At 44.1% G+C, this 22,506-nt stretch overlaps 1 protein-coding gene across 6 annotated transcripts in view; it reads right to left on the bottom strand.

Annotated features, from left to right (window-relative positions):
- Nucleotides 1-10,738, bottom strand: part of LOC141051196 (uncharacterized) — a 64,659-nt gene extending 53,921 nt beyond the window's left edge. The window contains exons 1-2 of one of the 6 annotated variants that reach the window (XR_012220589.1): nucleotides 10,576-10,656; nucleotides 9,687-9,737 (exon numbers count right to left, since the gene is read on the bottom strand). Coding sequence is in view for 4 of the 6 variants with exons in the window: in XM_073548062.1 (XP_073404163.1) it covers nucleotides 9,687-9,737; nucleotides 10,324-10,515 (243 nt within the window). In the remaining 2 variants the exon portion in view is untranslated. Of the gene's footprint in view, nucleotides 1-9,686; nucleotides 9,738-10,323; nucleotides 10,550-10,575 lie in introns of those variants that run through there. The other 5 variants (XM_073548065.1, XM_073548064.1, XM_073548066.1 and 2 more) reach the window with 5 other exon arrangements.
- Nucleotides 10,739-22,506: the final 11,768 nt, after the last annotated feature.

Genomic DNA, 22,506 nt, shown 5'->3' on the forward strand with positions numbered 1-22,506 from the left:
CGGCCTTTGCGCTGAGAACCTAAAGGCAGGGTTTCTATCCAACCCACTCCTCCTCTCTGTTCTCTTTCTCCTTCGTTCCAATCTGTTCTCTCTCTCTCTTATGGAATCTGTAGTCTCCAGTCTACGTCTCTTTCTCCTTCTCTTCCTTTCGTGAGAAGCTCGTTCCACTAAGACCAGTCCTCAGCCTCTCCTGACTGACTGCCTTCCTCCGCCTTGAGCTCCTCTCAGGCTGACCTGCTGTCAGCCTGCTCTCTTCTCTGGGTCTCTCTCCAGACTGACTTCCTGTCAGACTGACCCCTTCTGGGTCTCTCCCCAGACTGACTTGAAATCCTACACTTTCCCTCTCTTTTATATCATCTAACTCCACCCGCCTCCCAGCACATTTCGTGTTACAAAGCAGGGTTCCACGAGGGGTGCTCTGCTAATCCCCAGCCTGAAGCTGTTAGGTGGCCCCACTGAACTATCCTGTGTGTGGAATACAGGTGTGGAGCGTGGTCAGGAGTTCCCACCTTACCTGCATGGTGGGGAACTACACCTTAGGAGAAGGTGCAGTACCTCTGTGGCAACTGAAGCCTCAGGGGCGCCACACAACTCTCACCAGGTTACAGTCTACTCTGCAGAATGGGAGTTATCCTTCACTCTGCTGTGACTCTGTGTATGCTTCCTGCTATTCTAATCCCTTCTGAGACCAAGGCTTCCCGGAGTGTAGAACTTCCAGTATAGCCACTACTCACTGTGTATTCCTCCTTTAACAACTTGCAGCTTGGATCCTGTGTGAAGCTCCAATTCCTTCTTGCACAATCCTTCACTGATCCTAGTTGCTGCAGTATTCCCAGGGGAAAACACTCTGCTGTTGGTTGTATAAACCCACACAGTCTCTCAGCTTACCACCCTGCTCTGAAAGCATGGATGGCCTAGGGGCTGACTCCCTGATTCTTCTTAGCTTTACTCCTGGAGGGAGCACATGTCATCATGGCTTCCAGGAGCGTTCTCCATTCTCTCCTCTTCTTCACCGAAAACAAACAACTCCACTCGACTCCTCCCCCTCTAAGTTAGGGTATGTCTGCAAAGCGTTAAGCTTCAGACAAGTAAGGGAGTGAGGTGAAGTGTGTGTGTTGTGGTCTCTAGCAGAGAAAGCATAACTCCCATTGCTCACAAAACACATACAAAACAGTACATATTTAACCCTTTTGTGGCAGTAAAGATGCACATCTTGAAATGACGAATACGCAAGTGCACAACAGCGAGAAAGCAAAGCCACAAGTTATACCTGGGTACATGATATCCAATCATGGCAAAGGATGAACCAGCATATGATGCTAGTCGAAGCCGTGAGCACATTGTCTGCACACAGAGTATATTGTATACTGGGCCTAGACCCAAATCCGAGACTGACTTTCTGTATCGGGGACGGTTGGGACCTATGGGTTTATTCTTTCATTCCTAACTGTAGAAGACAGAACTTTTCATTTTAACAGAAGCTTCACTATATGAGGTCCCATTTTGGTGCATTTGTAAATTCATGTTCCACGTTGCATAAATGCTGTGTTTTTTTCTGTCTATAGCACGTTTTCTGCAGATGTCCATTTTAAACTATGAAATAACAGTCTCCTCTGGTTATTGCATCTTTTATGCATTTTACCCCTTACTTGATGCGCTTTTTTTGTGCAGATTTGAAGCAGCGTATTTAATGTGTTTTTTTTTATACTACAGAAAAGCTTTGAATCTGAACTTCTATTTTTTTACATGCATTTTTTTCAAGTTCCCTATAATATAGAATCCAAACTATAGAGAAGAAAAAAAAGGAAAAAAAAAAAAAAAAATCACCAAATCTGCACAGTTCACCCGCATCTTCAGACTCAAAATCATTTCCAATTTGCTTTGACGGACATGTGTTTTCAGTGTGTTTCCGCAGCGGAAAATCATCAAGACCACATGTAATCTGCACATGATTGTATCAATAAAGTTTTGACAAAGTCATATAACAGGAAGAATTACAAACGTTGTAGCTTTATTTGTCCCTTAGTGAGAGCCACTTTTGACCTTAATGACCAGCCCAAATTTTTTAATTCTGACCAGTGTCACTTTATGTGGTTATAACTCTGGAACGCTTCAACGGATCCCACTGATTCAGAGACTTTGTTTTCATGACTTATTGTACTTCATAATAGTGGCAAGATTTCTTCGATATAGCTTGATTTATTTATGAAAATATTGGAAATTTGTTGAAAAACTGGATAATTTGGCAATTTTCCTAACTTTTAATTCTTATGCCCTTAAATGAGAGAGTGATGGCACAAAATAGTTAATAAATAACATTTTCCACATGTCTACGTTTCATCAGTACAATTTTTGAAACATCTTTTTTTGTTAGGAAGTTATAAGGGTTAAAAGTCAAATAGTGATTTCTCATTTTTACAACAAAATTTACAAAGCTATTTTTTTTTTTTAGAGCCCACCTCACATTTAAAGTGACTTTGGGGGGCCTATATGACAGAAAATACCCAAAAGTGACACCATAATAAAAATTGCTTCTGTCAAGGTACTCAAAATCACATTCAAGAAGTTTATTAACCCCTTAGTGACGGAGCCAAATTTTTAAAGTCTGACCAGTGTTCCTTTATGTGGTAATAACTCTGGAGTGCTTCAACAGATCCCAATGATTTTTCAATGTTTTTTCGTGACATATTGTACTTTATGCTAATGGTAAACATATTTCTATATATTTTGTGTTTATTTAAAAAAAAAAAAATAAATAAATCAGAAATTTGACAAAAATTTGCAATTTTCAAACTTTGAATGATTATCCCTTTAACCACTTTACCCCCAAGGGTGGTTTGCACATCCTGGAGAAGGTGCTTATTGGCAATTATATACATTTCCTGATCATTGCTCTAAATTATTTTCTCCTTTTTACATAACGTGTGACTTTACTTTGATTTTAGCAGCTTCTTGATAAATTTGTCAATAAAAAGAAAAATTGCTTCTTCCATGTGTGATTTCTCTGATGTCTAGGAAAATGTGATTTGTGATTAACCCCTTTACTCCCAAGGGTGGTTTGCATGTTAATGACTGGGCCAATTTTTACAATTCTGACCACGGTCCTTTTATGAGGTAATAACTCTGAAACGCTTCCATGGATCTCGGGGATTCTGACACTGTTTTCTCGTGACATACTGTACTTCATGTTAGTGGTAAAATTTTATTGATATAACTTGCGTTTATTTGTGAAAAAAATGGAAATTTGGCAAAAATTTGGAAAATTTCACAATTTTCCAAATTTGAAATTTTATGCCTTTAAATGACAGAGATATGGCACACAAAAAACTTCATAAGTAACATTTCCCACATGTTTACTTTACATTAGCACAATTTTGGAACCAAAATTTTTTTTGTTAGGAAGTTATAAGGGTTAAAAGTTGACCAGCGATTTCTCATTTTTGCAACACCATTTTATTTTTACGGACCACATCACATTTGAAGTCACTTTGAGGGGTCTATATGATAGAAAATACCCAAAAGTGACACCATTCTAAAAACTGAGCCCCCCCCCCCCCCCCCCCCCAAGGGGTGCTTCACAGGAATTTTTTGAATGTTTAAAAAAAAAAAAAAAAAAATGAACATGTAACTTTTTTTTTCACAAAAAAAGTACTTCAGGTCCAATTTTTTTTATTTTACCAAGGGTAACAGGATAAATTGGACTGCAAAAGTTATTGTTCAATTTGTCTTGAGTATGCTGATCCCTGATATGTGGGGGGAACCACTGTTTCGGCGCATGGCAGAGCTCAGAAGGGAAGGAGCGTTGTTTGACTTTCAATGCAAAATTGGCTGGAATTCAGATCGGACGCCATGTCACATTTGGAGAGCCCCTGATGTGCCTAAACAGTGGAAACTCCCCACAAGTGACCCCATTTTGGAAACTAGACCCCCCAAGGAACTTACCTAGATATGTGGTGAGAACTTTGAACCCACAAGGGCTTCACAGAAGTTTATAACATACAGCCGTACAATTGAAAAAATCATTTTTTCAACAAAAATGATCTTTTCACCCCCAATTTTTAATTTCCCAAGGGGAACAGGACCCTAAAAGATATTGTGCAATTTGTCCTGAGTATGCTGATACCTCATATGTGGGGGTAAACCACTATTTGGGTGCATGGCAGAGCTCGGAAAGGAAGCAGCGCCATTTGACTTTTTTGGCTGGAATTGGGATCAGACGCCATGCTGCGTTTGGAAAGCCCCTGATGTGCCTAAACAGTGGAAATCCCCCACAAATGACACAATTTTGAGACTAGACCCCCCAAGGAACTTATCTAGATGTGTGGTGAGCACTATGAACCCTCAAGGGCTTCACAGAAGTTTATAACGCGAGGGCGTGAAAATAAATCATATTTTTTCCACAAACATGATCTTTTAGTCCCCAATTGTTTTATTTTCCCAAGGGTAACAGGAGAAATTGGACCCCAAAAGTTGTTGTCCAATTTGTCCAGAGTACGCAGATACCCCATATGTGGGAGAAAACTACTGTATGGGCACATGTCGGGGCTCAGAAGTAGTGACATTTTGGAATGCAGACTTTGATGGAATGGTCTGCGGGTGTCATGTCGCATTTGGAGAGAATCTGATGTGCCTAAACTGTTGAAACTCCCCACAAGTGACCCCATTTTGGAAACTAGACCCCCCACGGAACTTATCTAGATGTGTGGTGAGCACTTTGAACCCCCAAGTGCTTCACAGAAGTTTTCTCTCTGTGGTCACGGACGTGAACCTCGGGCGTGCAGCAGGCTGACATTGACCTACATGCTTTTATCCTTCCTGGAAAAGGTGAGTAGATTCTTTTGAATTTATTTCATCTGTTACCCAGATAAGACCCTATTGCGCTCTTTCTTTCCCCCGTTTTATCTTCACAGAAGTTTATAACGCCTGGGCGTGAAAATAAAAAAAAAAAAAAAAAAAATTATTTTCCTAAGGGTAACAGGAGAAATTGGACCCCAAAAGTTGTTTTGCAATTTGTCCTGAGTAGGCTCATACCCCATATGTGGGGGCAAAGCACTCTTTGGGCGCATGGCAGAGCTTGGAAGGGAAGGAGCACCATTTGACTTTTTCAATGCAGAATTGGCTTGAATTGAGATGAGATGCAATGTTGCATTTCGAGAGCACCTGATGTGCCCAAACAGTGGAAACCCCACAATTCTAACGCCAATCCTAACCCCAACACACCCCTAACCCTAATCTCAGCCCTAACCCTAATGGGAAAATGGAAATAAATAAATTTAATTTCATTATTTTTCCCTATCTAAGGGGGTGATAATGGGGGGTTTGATTTACTATTTATAGTGTGTTTTTTTGCTTGGCAGCTGTCATACGCTAAAAGACGCTTTTTATTGTAAAAATAGTTTTTGTATCACCACATTTTGAGAGCTATAATTTTTCCATATTTTGACCCACCGAGTCATGTGAGGTCTTATTTTTGATGGGATGAGTTGACATTTTTATTGGTACCATTTTCGGGCACGTGATTTTTTTGATCGTTTTTTGTTCCGATTTTTGGGACGCAGAATGAACAAAAACCAGCATTTCAAGAATTTCTTTTGGGGGGTGCGTTTACACCGTTCCGGGTGCGGTAAAATTGATAAAGCGGTTTTATCCTTCGGGTCAGTACGATTACAGCGATACCTCATTTACGTCTTTTTTATGTTTTGGGGCTTTTTATGCAATGAAAACAATTTTATATAAAAAAATAATTATTTTTGCATCGCTTTATTCTGCGAGCCATAACTTTTTTATTTTTTCGCTGATGACACTGTGTTGTGGCTCGTTTTTTGCGGGACAAGATGACGTTTTTAGTGGTATCATGGTTACTTATATCCGTCTTTTTGATTGCGCGTCATTGCACTTTTTGTTGGGCGGTATGATAATAAAGCATTATTTTTTGCTTTGTTTTTTATTTTTATTTTTAAGGGGTTCGCTAAAAAGGTTAACTAATGGGACAGTTTAATAGGGCGGGTCGTTACCTACGTGGCGATACTAAATATGTGTACTTTTATTGTTTTTTTTTTAATTTCCAAAAAATGAATTAGGGAATTTTTTTTTTTTTAGCGATTGTTTAATACATTTTTACACTTTTTTTTAACTTTATTACATTGTCCCAGGGGGGGGACATAACTGTCATGTGTCAGATCGCTGATCTGACACATCACAGATCGCCGTGACAGATCAGCGATCTGACACATGCACTGCAGAAGACTTCCTCATGCCGACTCTCAGCAAGCAGTGAGGAAGGCGGCTCCTTGCAGGATCCCGAAGGTCCCCGCCACCATTTTGGATCCGGGGACCTGCAGGGAAGGAGGCCCCCGCAGCAGCGCTGCACATCGCGCTGCTGTGGGGGTCTCAGGGAAGCATGGAGGGAGCCCCCTCCCTGCTGATGCTTCCCTAGATCGCAGTGTACCGGGGATTGTGTTTGATCGCAGTGTTCCAGGGGTTAACGTGCCGGGGCGGTCCAAAACATAGTGCCGGGTGTCAGCTGTGATAATCAGCTGACACTCTGCCACGATCAGCCGCGCTCCCCCGTGTCCCTTGTCAGGTGCACAAGGGTTAATATGTGAAACTAGACCCCACAATTTCTTATGCAATTTCTCCCGAACGCGGTGCTGCCTTATGTGTTGTCAGAAATTACTGTTAGGCCTGTTTCACACATCAGTTTTTGACAATCAGTCAAAATCCGCCAAAAAGTGAAAATGGCAGGTCCGCTTTTCTTGTGGATCCGCCATTTTTTCCCATTGAGTTGCCTTACCGTCAGATCTTGCCATCCATTGTATACTTTTTTTGCGGATCTGCCAAATTTTTGGCATCCGCCGACATGCCCGGACGGACCATGTAACGTTTTGGCTTTTGGAGCACAGATTTTGCTAGAAGAGCTTGCGGACAACAGGTGTAGTTTGCGAAGGTGCCATAACAGCAGAAAATCGCCAAAAGTGACCCCATTGTAGAAACTTCACCTCTCAAATTAATCTATGGCTGCAATGACCATTTTGCAACATCCACGCCCTGCTTTGTTCTGGATAATTTCAAATCTGCCAGTCTAGTGCCCATAGATCGTGCCCCCATACAGTGTAGTGCCACATTGTGCCCAACTTGTACTTCTGGTGATATGCACCCATAAATTAAGTGCCTTCTCTCAATTACAATAATGCCAAACATGTGGACCTCTTACTGTGGTTTAAGCACAGTGGGGTGCAGAAAGAGGGGTGTATTTGGATTTGGGAGCGCAGAAATCATTGGATTATATTTGTGGGACGAGAGCCATGTCGTTTTTCCAGAGTCTTTGTTCTACCAGTAACGTGTGAACCCCCTATAGATCCTTTGCCAATGATGGACCCAAGTGGGGGCTGGTTTTGTGCATGATAAATTAGGGTTTTTATTGGTAACATTTTGGGGTACAGAATATTAATCGATCGTGTTACAGAACCACTCAGCACCCAGAATATGTTGTGCAGTTATATGTATGTATAATAGGTTCTATGTGAGATGCATGTTCTTAATGTATCAGCCCACAGGCTGCACCCCTGGGCAGAGGGGACACGATATTCTCCTTTTGTCCGCCCTCCCCCCCACCTTTGAAATTCCCACAGTAAACATCGGCAGGCTCCGGCCACCTGCGGCTTTTGTAATGCATGTCTGGCCTGCCGCTTGTCTATTGGCCTGCCCTCTGTATCTGTGTGATATATTCTGTTTCCTGTGAGTAAAGTGTTGTCAGACTAGAAATACGTGGAGAAGGAGTGATCTTTTATATGCGCCCATGTAACCAAGGAATTCCAGCCAGCTTCATTCGTTCTGACTCCAGCCAACGCAGAGCGGACCTCCAAAAACACGGGGTGGTACTCCAGCTTGGTAGACCCCATTACAGATCGCTTCCAGACTAAGGCTAGGATCACATTCTTGTGTTCTACGCTGAGTACTGACATGTGGTTTCCATGTAAATCCCACACAAATGTGTTTTAGATTAAATCACCAAGAGAACCACCCAACATGAGGCAGACACTTCATAGTCCATTTGGTGTCTGCTCCGGCAGGTCTCCACCTTTTTAGGTGTTTTTTTATTGTTTTATTTTGAAGGGAGGTGATTTTAACTATTTTTTTTTTTTTTTTTACAAAACATTTCTTTTTTTTACTTTTGTATACTTCAATAGTCTGCACTACTTTGATCAGCTCTGCTATATACAGGCAATGATCAGATGGACACCACTGGTTGACATGCAAACCCATTGCTGACCTGTGATTACATGATGGGGTCACCGATGAGCAGGATTTCCGATGCGCTACCAGAAAGCGCGAGTTAAATGTCAGGCATTGACAGCAGCATTTAACTTGTTAACAGCAGTGGGTGGATCGCAATTTCACCCGTGGCTGTTAGAGGCATATGTCAACTGTTAAAAACAGCTGACATGTGCCAGGAAAGATGTGGGCTCAGCGCCCGAGCCCACATCAAAGGGGGGGGATTCCGACGTGAGCGTCCTATTACGCCCAACGTCGGAAAGGTTTTAAAGTAATACCAGATTTATAGAGGGGTTTTTAGCTTTTGCTGCCATCACAATATAAAAATGCGGTTATTTGTCCCCATATTCTGAGAACTGTAACTTTCATTTTTTGGTAAATACAGCTGTCCGAGCGCTTAATTTTTATGAGACGAGTTGCATATTTTTTTGGTACCAATTTGGGGTACATAATATTTTTTGATCGCTTTTAATTCAAATTTTTCAGACACAGAACGAACAAAAGCCAGCAATGCAGTTATTGTTTTCTTTTCTTTGCGCTGTTCACTGTGCAGTAAAAGTAATAAGATCAATTTGTTCGTTGGGTCAGTACAATTACAACGATACCAGATTTACATAGTCTTTTATGATTTTTATTTTTACAGGCTAAAAACAAAATTTTAACAAAATGAATTTTTTTTGCATCGTCCTATTGTGAGAGCTGTAACTTTTTTGTTTTATTGCAGAATGAGCCATATTAAGGCTTGTTTTTTGTGTGTCAGTTTGATGGTTTCATTTATATTTTTTTTTTTACATATGACTTTTTGATCGGTTTGAGAGTCACTATGATGACTAAAGCGACATTTTTGGCGTGTTTCAATTTATTTTTTTGGCGTTCGCTAAAAAGAATAAATAATGTGCCAGTTTTATATAGCAGGTCGTTCCTTACATGGCAACATCAATTATTTGCAATTTTTTTGTTTATTTTTCTTTTATCACATGATCCTCGGGGTTACCATGGTAACCATCAAGACCCACAATTCTCATTGCGGGGTCCGATGGCTTCTAAGGGGGTCTTTTGACACCCTTGTAGCAACTTAAATACAGCTCGCAACAGCAGTTTTTAAGGGGTTAATCGGCCCCTATCTGTCACAAAATCAGTCGGGTCCAATACTTTAAAGGTGTCAGCTGTCATGTACAGCTGACACCAGCAGGAATCGCCTCCGCACGGTGGCGCTATTCTCTTATTTCTCAGCGCCACCGAAAAACTGCACTGTGGAATAAGTTCCCTTAATGACCGACGTTAAAAAGTGTAATCGGCAGTCATTAAGTGGTTTAAACATGAGATACCAGAAAGACAAAAAACACAATGAAAATTATACACAATCTAAATTACCCAACAGGTACAGAAAATCTGCAACATCAAAAACTCACCAAAATGTTATCGGGTGAACTCAGCCTGAAGACGATACTGAACTGTGAAGCCTGAAAAAAAAAAAAAAAAAAAACACAACTGCGTTTCAATATGCAGAATCAAAGCTTTTCGCTGAAAATCTCTGCTTCAAATGTAAACCAAAAATACATCAAACACAGGGAAAATGTATTTAATAGAAACGCAATAATCAGAGAATATGTACCCCTTCCCATGAGAGGGAGCCGCCTGCGTCCCACGTGCACCGAGCGGGAGCCGCCTGCGTACCACGCGCACCGAGCGGGAGCCGCCTGCGTACCACGCGCACCGAGCGGGAGCCGCCTGCGTACCACGCGCACCGAGCGGGAGCCGCCTGCGTACCACGCGCACCGAGCGGGAGCCGCCTGCGTACCACGCGCACCGAGCGGGAGCCGCCTGCGTACCACGCGCACCGAGCGGGAGCCGCCTGCGTACCACGCGCACCGAGCGGGAGCCGCCTGCTTACCAAGCCCACCGAGCGGGAGCCGCCTGCGTACCACGCGCACAGAGCGGGAGCCGCCTGCGTACCACGCGCACAGAGCGGGAGCCGCCTGCGTACCACGCGCACCGAGCGGGAGCCGCCTGCGTACCACGCGCACCGAGCGGGAGCCGCCTGCTTACCACGTGCACTGAGCGGGAGCCGCCTGCGTACCATGTGCACTGAGAGGAGCCATGTGTATGATCTACACTGAACGGAGCAGTGTGTGTGCACAGCATAAAGAGCAGAGCCGCATTCGCATGGAGTGGAGCCACATGTGCGGAGCAAAGCTGTGTGTACAGAGAGCTGCGCCTGTATGATGAATAGCCGCGCATGCAGAGTGTGAATACAGAGCACAGCTGCACATGTACAAACAGAGCAATAGATACACCTACTTTGTGTCAGCACTGAGGGGGTTAATGTCTCCTGCGCCTAGTAATGGGGAATCTCCAACACCTACCTCCACCTGCAGAGCCACACACCACATATATGGCTGTTCTGTGCGCACAAGACCAGGGATGAGGTCACAGGAGGGGAGGAGTCAGAGGTCACATGATCAGGGGCCTCATGGTATGATGTGAATGGAGCAGAGTTGGACATGTATGATGAGGAGTCGCGCATGTACAATGCATGTATATGACATGGAGAGACATAAGAATGGAGAAGAGTGAGCGTATGGGTACATGGTGCATGTGTAAGGTGATGGATAAACTGCCCACTTTCCCCCTTGAAGAAAATTCAAATTGTTATGATGTATATTATGAAGTGTAACTTGTGTTATTGATGTTGATAATGTGTGTAGTTTAACAGTAAAGATAGTTAGACAATGTTTGGGATTATCCCAGACTCGGAGGGGCTAAATTGAAGGGAAAGTGACAGGTTCCGGTCAGGAAGTCCTATACGGCCTGGATTTCCTGAGGTCCAGTGTGATCAGAGCCATATTCTGGGGTGTCCCAAAATACAGAGAAGACCGTGGCAGAGATAGTGTTATCCACAGTAAAAGTGACTGAGAGATGGAGTGTTTTGTCGGAGACAGGTCCTGGGAAAGGACAACTAGCAGTAAGGCCCAGAGCTTCTAGCTCCTGAAGGTAACAGGCCCAGACAGCACTGAGTAAAAGAGAAGAATAGAGATCCCTGGGCGGGAGTTCCAGAGTAGTGATGAGCAAATTTGTTCAGAATACGAATGCCAAACATAAATTCAGCACAAATATGGCACATTTGGATTCATGATTAGAAACATGAGCAAAATTTTATAAAATTGGAAACAGCAGAAAAATATTGCGTTGCCACTAAAGTATTTTCAGCACTTTGGCTATGATAATAGTGGTGTATCATGAGCGTGGGGCACGTGTTTGCTGAGGGTTGGAGGTCTGCAAAGCTCAGAGGAGCGGTGAGCTTGTAAATTGTAGTTGTTTTTTTTCTTCTAACTTTATGTATGCACATAGCAGCTAGCCAATCAGGGCTCAGGAAACACCCACAATGTCCTGATACAACGGCTTGTGTCACTGGCTGCTGAAATCACATGTCCCTCTCCATATAAAGAGCGGACATCTTGTTTTAGTGCCATATTGACACTGTAAGGCCGGTTTCACATTAGCGCTTTTTCAGCGCGCGCACGGCCGGGGGTAGCTCCGCCCCCGAGCCGGCTCTCTGCCCGGCGTGCCCGCCCCTTCCTTGTAGCGCCGCCTCCTAGCGGACAGCGGCGCCTGCGATCGGTGCACCCTATCTTTAGCATAGGGTGCGCCGATCGTGCGCAGGCCGTGCGCTAGTTGCGCTTTGACCTGCGCTGCGCACTTTTGACGGTGCGCCGTGCACGCCAAAATCAAACTTTTCGGATTTTGGCGCGCACGGCGCACGTCAAAAGTGCGCAGCGCAGGTCAAAGCGCAACTAGCGCACGGCCTGCGCACGATCGGCGCACCCTATGCTAAAGATAGGGTGCGCCGATCGCAGGCGCCGCTGTCCGCTAGGAGGCGGCGCTACAAGGAAGGGGCGGGCACGCCGGGCAGAGAGCCGGCTCGGGGGCGAAGCTACCCCCGGCCGTGCGCGCGCTGAAAAAGCGCTAATGTGAAACCGGCCTAACAGAGCAGAGAGATATCCTTCTAAGATAGCCAAATCTAAAACAAACCACTCCAACTTCCAAAAATATGAAGCTTTGAAATTTATGAGTTTTTTCGGTTGATTGACAACATAGTTGTTGTTCAATAATAAAAAGAATCCTCTCAAATACAACTTGCCTAATAATAATTATGCAAACAGTGTATAATGCTCCATATATAATGGGCCCTATTTATAATGCTCTAGTGTATAATGGGCCCCATATATGATGCTCAAGTGTATGATGGGCCCCATGGATGATGCTCCAGTGTATGATGGGCCCATATAATGATCCATATGTAATGGGCCCCATATGATGCTCCAGTGTATAATGGGCCCTATCTATGATGCTCAAGTGTATGATGGGCACCATATATAATTCTCCAGTGTATAATGCTCCCCATATATTGCTCCAAACATTAAAAAAAAATGAAATACCTCTCTTCGCTGGGCACTGCTCTACTCTAGACTCCTCAGTGTCACCATCTTCCAGCTCTGTGCAGTTGGACTGTTCGGGCAGTGGGCACACAGACGTGACATCGTGCTCTCTGACCTGAATGTTACTGTCAGGAAACGCGGAAGAGGTCACAGCAGTGGAGCAGGGATAGGTAAGTATTGCAAGTGCTGGTGCCCTGAGCAAGCAAGGGGGGCCCACTCGTGGGGACAGCACTGGCACAGGGCCCCTCATAGTACGACAGTGTCTGTAACGGCAAGTGGGTCCCCCCACCGTCAGAGACACTGGCCTACTGTGAGGGGCCCTGTGCCAGTGCCGTCGCCCAGGAGTGGGCCCTCCCACCTGCTCAGGGCACCGCCACTTGCCCAGGTGCACCAGGTGCTGACGCCAGCTATGGGGGGGACAGCCCAGTTAGGGAGGTGGAAAAACTGGCATATGTTGAGGTGTAGGCTGGACGTTCAGCAGCTGCAAATGGAGGAATTGGAGAAGACTGAGGAAGAGGAGGACAAAGCAAGCCATTTTGCTGGCAACCTATGTGTCATCAGGGGAAGGTGGGACAACATCCTTTTGAAACCCATGCATGGTTTATTTTAATGAAGGTGAGATCATCAACAGTTTGGATCGACAGCCGGGTCCTTCTTTCTGTCAGGATTGATCCAGCAGCACTGAAGACTCTTTCTGATAGCACACTACCAGCAGGGCAAGCGAGCTCCTGTAAGGCATATTGTGCCAATTCAGGCCAGGTCTCCAGTTTACAGGCCTAGTAGTCAAAGGGGAATGACCTGTGAGGGAGAACATCGATAGGGGAGGAGAGGTAATTTTGAACCATAGTTGACAACTGCTGTCTCCTGTCTGTTGCAATCGATTCAGTATTAACAGTCGTGTGAGTGGTCCCCGGGAAATCAGTCCACAACATGGTCATGAAACCCCTGTCTCCAACGCCAGTTCGGCTGTGTGCAAAACGAACACCTCTTCCATTTGGCCCAGTACGGCTCGGGGTAGAACCTGCACCGCTGCTGTGTGCTGGGAATGCCCCTTACAAACGGTTTACCAGAGTTGCTTGTTTGTTCGCCAATATTAGCTCTAGGTTCTCCTGTGACATGATGTTCTGTAATTTGCCTTTATATCGTGGATAGAGGATACTGGCCAACCAGTAGTCGTCATCCTTCATAATTCTGACAATGCGGTGGTCCCTTTTTAGGATCCGCAAGAGATAATCACACATGTGGGCCAATGTTCCCGGTGTCAATGATGCACTGACAGTGGTGGGTGGAGGAGCACTTTCTGCCAAATCCACTTCCCTCCAGTCACGCACAAACCCTGTACCTGACCTTGGCAAGCCAACATTTTCTCTTACCCCACGAGAAGTATCCTCCTCCACAAAATAATCATCCCCCTCATCCTCCTCCTCTTCCTCTACTTCCTCCACCTCGTCCAGGACAGTTCCCTGAGCAGACAATAGCTGACTGTCATCAAGGCTTCCCTCCTCCTCTTCTGCTGCAGACGCCTGATCCTTAATGTGCGTCAAAGTTTGCATGAGCAGACGCATAAGTGTTATGCTCATGCTTATGATGGCATCGTCTGTGCTTACCAGCCGTGTGCATTCCTCAAAACACTGAAGGACTTTACAGAGGTCTTTCAGCTTTGACCACTGCACAACCAACAACTCCATGTCTGCCCTCAAACTGCCTGGCCATGTATCCTCTCACAAATGCATTACAGCCTGCCTCTGTTCGCACAGCCTCTCAACCATGTGCATGGTGGAGTTCCACCTTGTTGCAACATCTATGATTAGGCGGTGCTTGGGGAGGTGGAGCGATCACTGCAGACTCTGCATACGACTGGAGCCTACGGGCGAGCGACGGATGTGCGAGCACAGTCTTCGCACCTTATGGAGCAGGGTTGTTAACGCCGGATAATTATTTAGGAAGCGCTGCACCACCAGGTTCAAGGTGTGAGCCAGGCAAGGTATGTGTCTGAGTATTGCAAGGGCTATGGCCACCACAAAATTACAGCCATTATCATTGACTACCTTGCCTGGCTCAAGATGTAGACTGCCCAGCCATGACTCAGTTTCTCACTGCAAGTAGTCGGCCAATACCTCTGCGGTGTGTCTGTTGTCGCCCAAAGACATCATCTTTAAAACAGCCTGCTGACACCACTAGCTGTTCGATAGTGGGACACCTCGTGTGCAACACTGGCAGCTGCGGATGGAGTGCCCTTGCGACTGTGCTCTGTCGACGAGCTTTCGCTTATGGCGGAGGAGGTGGAGGAGGAGGGTTGAACGCCTACAGCCAACTGTTTCCTATACCGTGGGCTAGACAGCACTGTTCCACCACCGCTGTCCCCTGTGGAGCCTGCATCCACCACATTAACCCAGTGCGCAGTGATGGACACGTAACGGCCCTGGCCATGCCTACTGGCCCATGCATCTGTTTTGAAGTGCATCTTTCCACTCACTGATTGCTTGAGTGCATAGACAATACGGTCTTTCACATGCAGGTGGAGGGCAGGGATGGCTTTTCTAGAAAAGAAGTGCCGACTGGGTAGGTCATAGCGTGGGACAGCATAGGCCATGAGCTCTTGGAACGCTGTGCTTTCAACCAAATGGAAGGGCATCATCTCTAATGAGATCAGTTTGGCAATGTAGGCGTTCAAAGCCAGTGTATGCGGATGAGAGGATGAGTACTTTCTTGTCCTACTCAGAGTGTCTGCTAGGGTGAACTGAACTTGAGAGCTGCATATGGTGGAACTAGTGGTGAATCTGAGGGACTGAGAGGGGGTTGGTGATGGTGCTGGTGGTGATGGCCTAGATTCAGTCTTTCGTTGCAAAAACATTGTGATTCCCTGACTGCTTTGGCCTTGCGACGACACCTCAATATTTCTTGCTGGTGGTGTGCTTACCGGTCGGCTTACAGTGGGGGAAGCGATGGAGCGTTGCTGGCTACCTTCAATCAGAGCAGGTGCACATGTGTTACCTGAGGTTTTGTAGTCCGTCCACTCTTGTAAGTGCATAGTGATTAAATGTCTAAGCATACAACTGGTATTCAAATTTCGGAGATTTTTCTCTCTCCTAAAGGTTCTTCCGCATTTCTTCCAGATAACCGTTGCCTCATGAATAGGATTTTGGTCAAGAAAGTGCCACACTGCACTCTTCCTACTATGGTATAAATTTTCAGGGCTTGCACGCTGTGCTAATTTGACCGTCTGGCCAAGCTGTCCTGCAACTCTTTTTGCTTTTTTACCACGCTTTTGGACAGCTACGGGCCTGCCAGATAACTGCTGCTGCGATGTCGATGCCTGCTGCGGATCCTTCTCCTCTTCTGAGCTATTGCCAGCGGCACCCTCTACCCCCAATGGATGCCAATCCAGGTCAACAACTGGGTCATCCATCACGTCCTCTTCAATTTCAGCTGCACCTTCCTCTATGTCACCGTGTAAGGTGGTATAGTATGCGGGAAGGGGCACCTGAGTTTCATCAGGGTCAGATTCTGGCTCAGTAGACTGCGAGGGCAATGTAGTGCTCTTGATCAATGTACCAGCAGAATCATCTAGCAGTGGCAGTGCATCCGTGCACTCCGTGTAATCTTGGACTGGGGAATTCAGGATTTGACTTGGTAACCCAGGCATGGTATGTGAAAAGAGCGCCATGGAGTAATCTGAAGTGTGACCTGCCGCATCCTTCAATTTTGGTGGGGGTGAAGGACACAAGGAAAGGGGTTGCTCCTGACCAGAAGCCTTCACTGACGAATCAGTGCTTGCAGTTTTTGAAACGTTAGAAGAGGAGGCAATAGAGCTGGAGGCTGTTTCGGCAATGTAATACAAAACATGTTCCTGATGCTCCGGCTTTAAAAGCGGTTTACCTACTCCCTGAAAAGGGAACCTTCCAGGCCTTCTTGAGCCAGACAACGACGCAGGATCAACACCTCCTGCCTTAGCTGCTATTGCGCTTTTGGCTTATACAGCAGATGCACAACCACCACCATCTGTCAAGCTGCCCCCCGCCCACATCCACGGCCTCTTCCACCATACTTCCTCATGTTTGGGAAAATGTACCAAAAATACCAGCAGATATATGGTACTGTAAGAGGAGCGTACAGCTGTATACGGTGTAGGGAAATAATTAAGTCTCCGTATATATTTCCTTAGTCACACACAGACGCTCTCCCAGTATGTATTTGACCGTAATACAAACAGCAGATATACGATACTGTATCAGAAGCTTACAGCTGTATACGTTGTAGGGAAATATTTAAATCTCCGTATATATTTCCTTAGTCACAGACAGCCGCTCTCCCAGTATGTACTTGACCGTAACCCAAACAGCAGATATATGGTACTGTATCAGAAGCTTACAGCTGTATACGGTGTAGGGGAAAATGTAAATCTCTGTATATATTTCTTTAGTCACACACAGACGCTCTCCCAGTATGGATTTGACCGTGATTCAAACAGCAGATATATGGTACTGTGTCAGCTTACAGCTGTATACGGTGTAGGGAAATATTTAAATCTCTGTTTATATTTCCGAAGACACACACAGACGCTCTCCCAGAATGTAGTTGACCGTACTCCAAACAGCAGATATACGGTACTGTATCAGAAGCTTACAGCTGTATACAGTGTAGGGAAATATTTAAATCTCTGTATTTATTTCCGGAGTCACACACAGATGCGCTCCCTGTATGTATTTCACCGTAATCCAAACAGCAGATATACGGTACTGTATCAGAAGCTTACAGCTGTATATGGTGTAGGGGAAAATTTAAATCTCCGTATTTATTTCTGGAGTCAAACAAAGACGCTTTCCCAGTATGAATTTGACCGTAATCCAAATAGCAGATTTATGGTACTGTATCAGAAAAGAATAGCTGTATACGGTGTAGAGGAAAATTTAAATCTCGGTATTTATTTCCGGAGTCACACACAGACGCTCTCCCATTATATATTTGACTGTAAACCAAACAGCAGATATACGGTACTGTATCAGAAGCTTACAGCTGTATATGGTGTAGGGAAATATTTAAATCTCCATATATATTACCTCAGTCACACACAGATGCTATCCCAGTATGTATTTGACCATAATCCAAACAGCAGATATACGGTACTGTATCAGAAGCTTACAGCTGTATACGGTGTAGGGGAAAATGTAAATCTCTGTATTTATTTCCGGAGTCACATACAGACGCTCTCCCAGAATGTATTTGACCATAATCCAAACAGCAGATATATGGTACTGTATCAGAAGCTTACAGCTGTATACGGTGTAGGGAAATATTTAAATCTCCGTATATATTTCCTTAGTCACACACAGACGCTTTCCCAGTATGTATTTGACCGTAACCCAAACAGCAGATATACGGTACTGAATCAGAAGCTTACAGCTGTATACAGTGTAGGGGAAAATGTAAATCTCCGTATTTATTTCTGGAGTCACACACACACGCTCTCCCAGTATATATTTGACTGTAAACCAAACAGCAGATATACGTACTGTATCTGAAGCTTACAGCTGTATACGGTGTGGTGTAATGACCACTGTGTCCGCTAGGGGGTGCTGTGCGGATGTCCTAGGAGAAAGAATGAATGGCAGAACCATGAAGGGCCGTTATGTATCTCAAGGTGGGTGGCCTTGAGATGGAGACTGATGCATGTATTGACCAGCAGTGATACTGCTGAGGTGTTGTTTCTATGTGTAAGGGAGAAGTCTCCAGGTAACTAGAGAGATGAGCGGGCCTGGTTACCTACAAACCCACCCAGGGGGTGTGTTTAAAGCACTGTTATAAAGAGTGTGAAAATGACTGAAGGACCTGTGATGAGGTCAGAGTCATGTGACCCAGTGGGCGTGGCTATGAACGATATAATGTGGCCAGGGTGAGTCACAAGGGGTGAATGCTGGGACCTTGTTGGTCCAGTGTGGAAGGTCCCGCTGAGATGGAACTTCCTGCCTGACAGCACGTGTGAAGCGGCTGTGAGTAATGGTGACATGTGTCTGTTAGTTCCCTGGAGGGAATGGATGCATGCAGCATGGAGGAACAGCCGAGAGAGAACCCTGACAGGTGAGATAACTTTGAGGCTGAAGAGCCTGAGTACTGGATATTGAGTAACCTGTGTGACCACAGGCTTAACATAGGGAAGCTCTGTAACGCTATGACGCTATGCTGGTGATATGAACTTTGTGTTATTGGTCACGGTTTATGCTGCATAATAAACCGCATGGAGTTATGGTTTTATGTAAAACCCATGCCGGATCTGCTTTTTTGTGGCTGCTGAGCGAGTATCCTCTACTTAGATGACAGCGCTACCTCACATTGGTGAAGGAAATATCTCCATATAAATTTCCTTAGTCACATACAGACGCTCTCCCAGTATGTATTTGACAGTAATCCAAACAGCAAATATTCTGTATTATATCAGAAGCTTACAGCTGTATACAGTGTAGGGAAAAATTTAAATCTCCATTTATATTTCATTAGTCACACACAGACGCTCTCCCAGTATGTATTTGACTGAAATCCAAACAGCAGATATTCTGTACTATATCAGAAGCTTACAGCTGTATACAGTGTAGGGAAAAATTTAAATCTCCATTTATATTTCATTAGTCACACACAGACGCTCTCCCAGTATGTATTTGACTGAAATCCAAACAGCAGATATTCTGTACTATATCAGAAGCTTACAGCCGTATACGGTGAATGGGAAAATTTAAATCTCCATATATATTTCCTTAGTCACACACAGACGCTCTCCCAATATGGATTTGACCGTAATCCAAACAGCAGATATATGGTACTGTATCAGAAGCTTACAGCTGTATACGGTGTGGGGAAATATTTAAATCTCTGTATATATTTTCGGAGTCACACACAGACGCTCTCCCAGTATGTATTTGACCGTAATCCAAACAGCAGATAAACGGTACTGTATCAGAAGCTTACAGCTGTATATGGTGTAGGGAAATATTTAAATCTCCGTATACATTTCATTAACCACACACAAACGCTCTCCCAGTATATATTTGACCGTTATCCAAACAGCAGATATACAGTACTGTATCAGAAGCTTACAGCTGTATACGGTGTAGGGGAAAATTGAAATCTCTGTTTATTTCCGGAGTCACACACAGATGCTCTCCCAGTATGTATTTGACCGTTATACAAACAGCAGATATACGGTACTGTATCAGAAGCATACAGCTGTATACAGTGTAGGGAAAATGTAAATTTCCGTATTTATTTCCGAAGTCACACACAGACGCTGTCTCAGTATGGATTTTACCATAATCGAAACAGCAGATTTACGGCACTGTATCAGAAAGGAATAGCTGTATACGGTGTAGGGGAAAATTTAAATCTCTGTATTTATTTCCGTAGTCACACACAGACGCTCTCCCAGTATGTATTTGACCATAATCCAAACAGCAGATATACTGTGCTGTATAAGAAGCTTACAGCTGTATACGTTGTAGGGAAATATTTAAATCTCCATAAGTATTTCCTTAATCCCATACAGAAACTCTCCCAGTATGTATTTGACCATAATCCAAAGAGCAGATATACGGTACTGTATCAGAAGCTTACAGCTGTATACAGTGAAGGGAAATATTTAAATTTCGTATATATTTCCTTAGTCACACACAGATGCTCTCCCAGTATGTATTTGACTGTAATCCAAACAGCAGATATTCGGTACTGTATCAAAAGCTTACAGCTGTATACGGTGTAGGGGGAAAATGTAAATCTCTGTATTTATTTCCGGAGTCACACACAGACGCTCTCCCATTATGTATTTGACCGTGATCCAAACAGCAGATATTCTGTACTGTATCAGAAGTTTACAGCTGTATACGGTGTAGGGAAATATTTAAATCTCCATATATATTTCCTTAGTCACACACAGATGCTCTCCCAGTATGTATGTGACTGTAATCCAAACAGCAGATATACGGTACTGTATCAGAAGCTTAAAGCTGTATACGGTGTAGGGGAAAATTTAAGTCTCCGCATTTATTTCCGGAGTCACACACAGATGCTCTCCCAGTATGGATTTGACCATAATCCAAACAGCAGATTTATGATACTGCATCAGAAATGAACAGCTGTATATGGTGTAGGGGATAATTTATATCTCGGTATTTCCTTAATCCCACACAGAAGCTCTCCCAGTATGTATTTGACCATAATCCAAACAGCAGATATACGGTACTGTATCAGAAGCTTACAGTTGTATACGGTGTAGGGGAATTTGTAAATCTCTGTTTTTTTTTCCAGAGTCACACACAGACGCTCTCCCATTATGTATTTGACCGTAATCCAAACAGCATATATACGTACTGTATCAGAAGCTTACAGCTGTATACGGTGTAGGGAAATATTTAAGTCTCCGCATTTATTTCCGGAGACACACAGACACTATCCCAGTGTGTATTTGACTGTAATCCAAACAGCAGATATACGGTACTGTATCAGAAGCTTACAGCTGTGTACGGTGTAGGGAAATATTTAAATTTCTGTATATATTTCCTTAGTCACACACAGACGTTCTCCCAGTATGTATTTGACCGTAATCCAAACAGCAGATATACGATACTGTATCAGAAGCTTACAGCTGTATACAGTGAAGGGAAATATTTAAATTTTGTATACATTTCCTTAGTCACACACAGATGCTCTCCCAGTATGTATTTGACCATAATCCAAACAGCAGATATTCGGTACTGTATCAAAAGCTTACAGTTGTATACGGTGTAGGGGAATTTGTAAATCTCTGTATTTATTTCCGGAGTCACACACAGACGCTCTCCCATTATGTATTTGACCGTAATCCAAACAGCATATATACGTACTGTATCAGAAGATTACAGCTGTATACGGTGTAGGGAAATATTTAAGTCTCCGCATTTATTTCCGGAGACACACAGACACTCTCCCAGTGTGTATTTGACTGTAATCCAAACAGCAGATATACGGTACTGTATCAGAAGCTTACAGCTGTGTACGGTGTAGGGAAATATTTAAATTTCTGTATATATTTCCTTATTCACACACATACGCTCTCCCAGTATGTATTTGACCGTAATCCAAACAGCAGATATACGATACTGTATCAGAAGCTTACAGCTGTATACAGCATTGGGAAATATTTAAATTTCCGTATATATTTCCTTGGTCACACACAGACGCTCTCCCAGTATGGATTTGACCGTGATTCAAACAGCAGATATACGGTACTATATCAGAAGCTTACAGCTGTATACGGTGTAGGGAAATACTTAAATCTCCCTATATATTTCCATAGTCACACACAGATGCTCTCCCAGTATGTATTTGACCGTAATCCAAACAGCAGATATTCGGTTCTGTATCAAAAGCTTACAGCTGTATGCGGTGTAGGGGAAAATGTAAATCTCTGTATTTATTTCCGGAGTCACACACAGACACTCTCCCAGTGTATATTTGACCGTAATCCAAACAGCAGATATATGGTACTGTGTCAAAAGCTTACAGCTGTATACTGTGTAGGGAAATATTTAAATCTCCCTATATATTTCCGTAGTCACACACAGACTCTCTCCCAGTATGTATTTGACCGTAATACAAACAGCAGATATAAGGTACTGTATCAGAAGCTTACAGCTGTATACAGTGTAGCAAAATATTTAAATCTCCGTATTTATTTCCGGAGTCACACACAGACGCTCTCCCATTATGTATTTGACCGTGATCCAAACAGCAGATATTCTGTACTGTATCAGAAGCTTACAGCTGTATA

The sequence above is a fragment of the Dendrobates tinctorius genome, unplaced genomic scaffold, assembly GCF_039654945.1.
Source record: "Dendrobates tinctorius isolate UK_male_01 unplaced genomic scaffold, ASM3965494v1 ptg000155l, whole genome shotgun sequence".
NCBI lineage: Eukaryota > Metazoa > Chordata > Amphibia > Anura > Dendrobatidae > Dendrobates > Dendrobates tinctorius.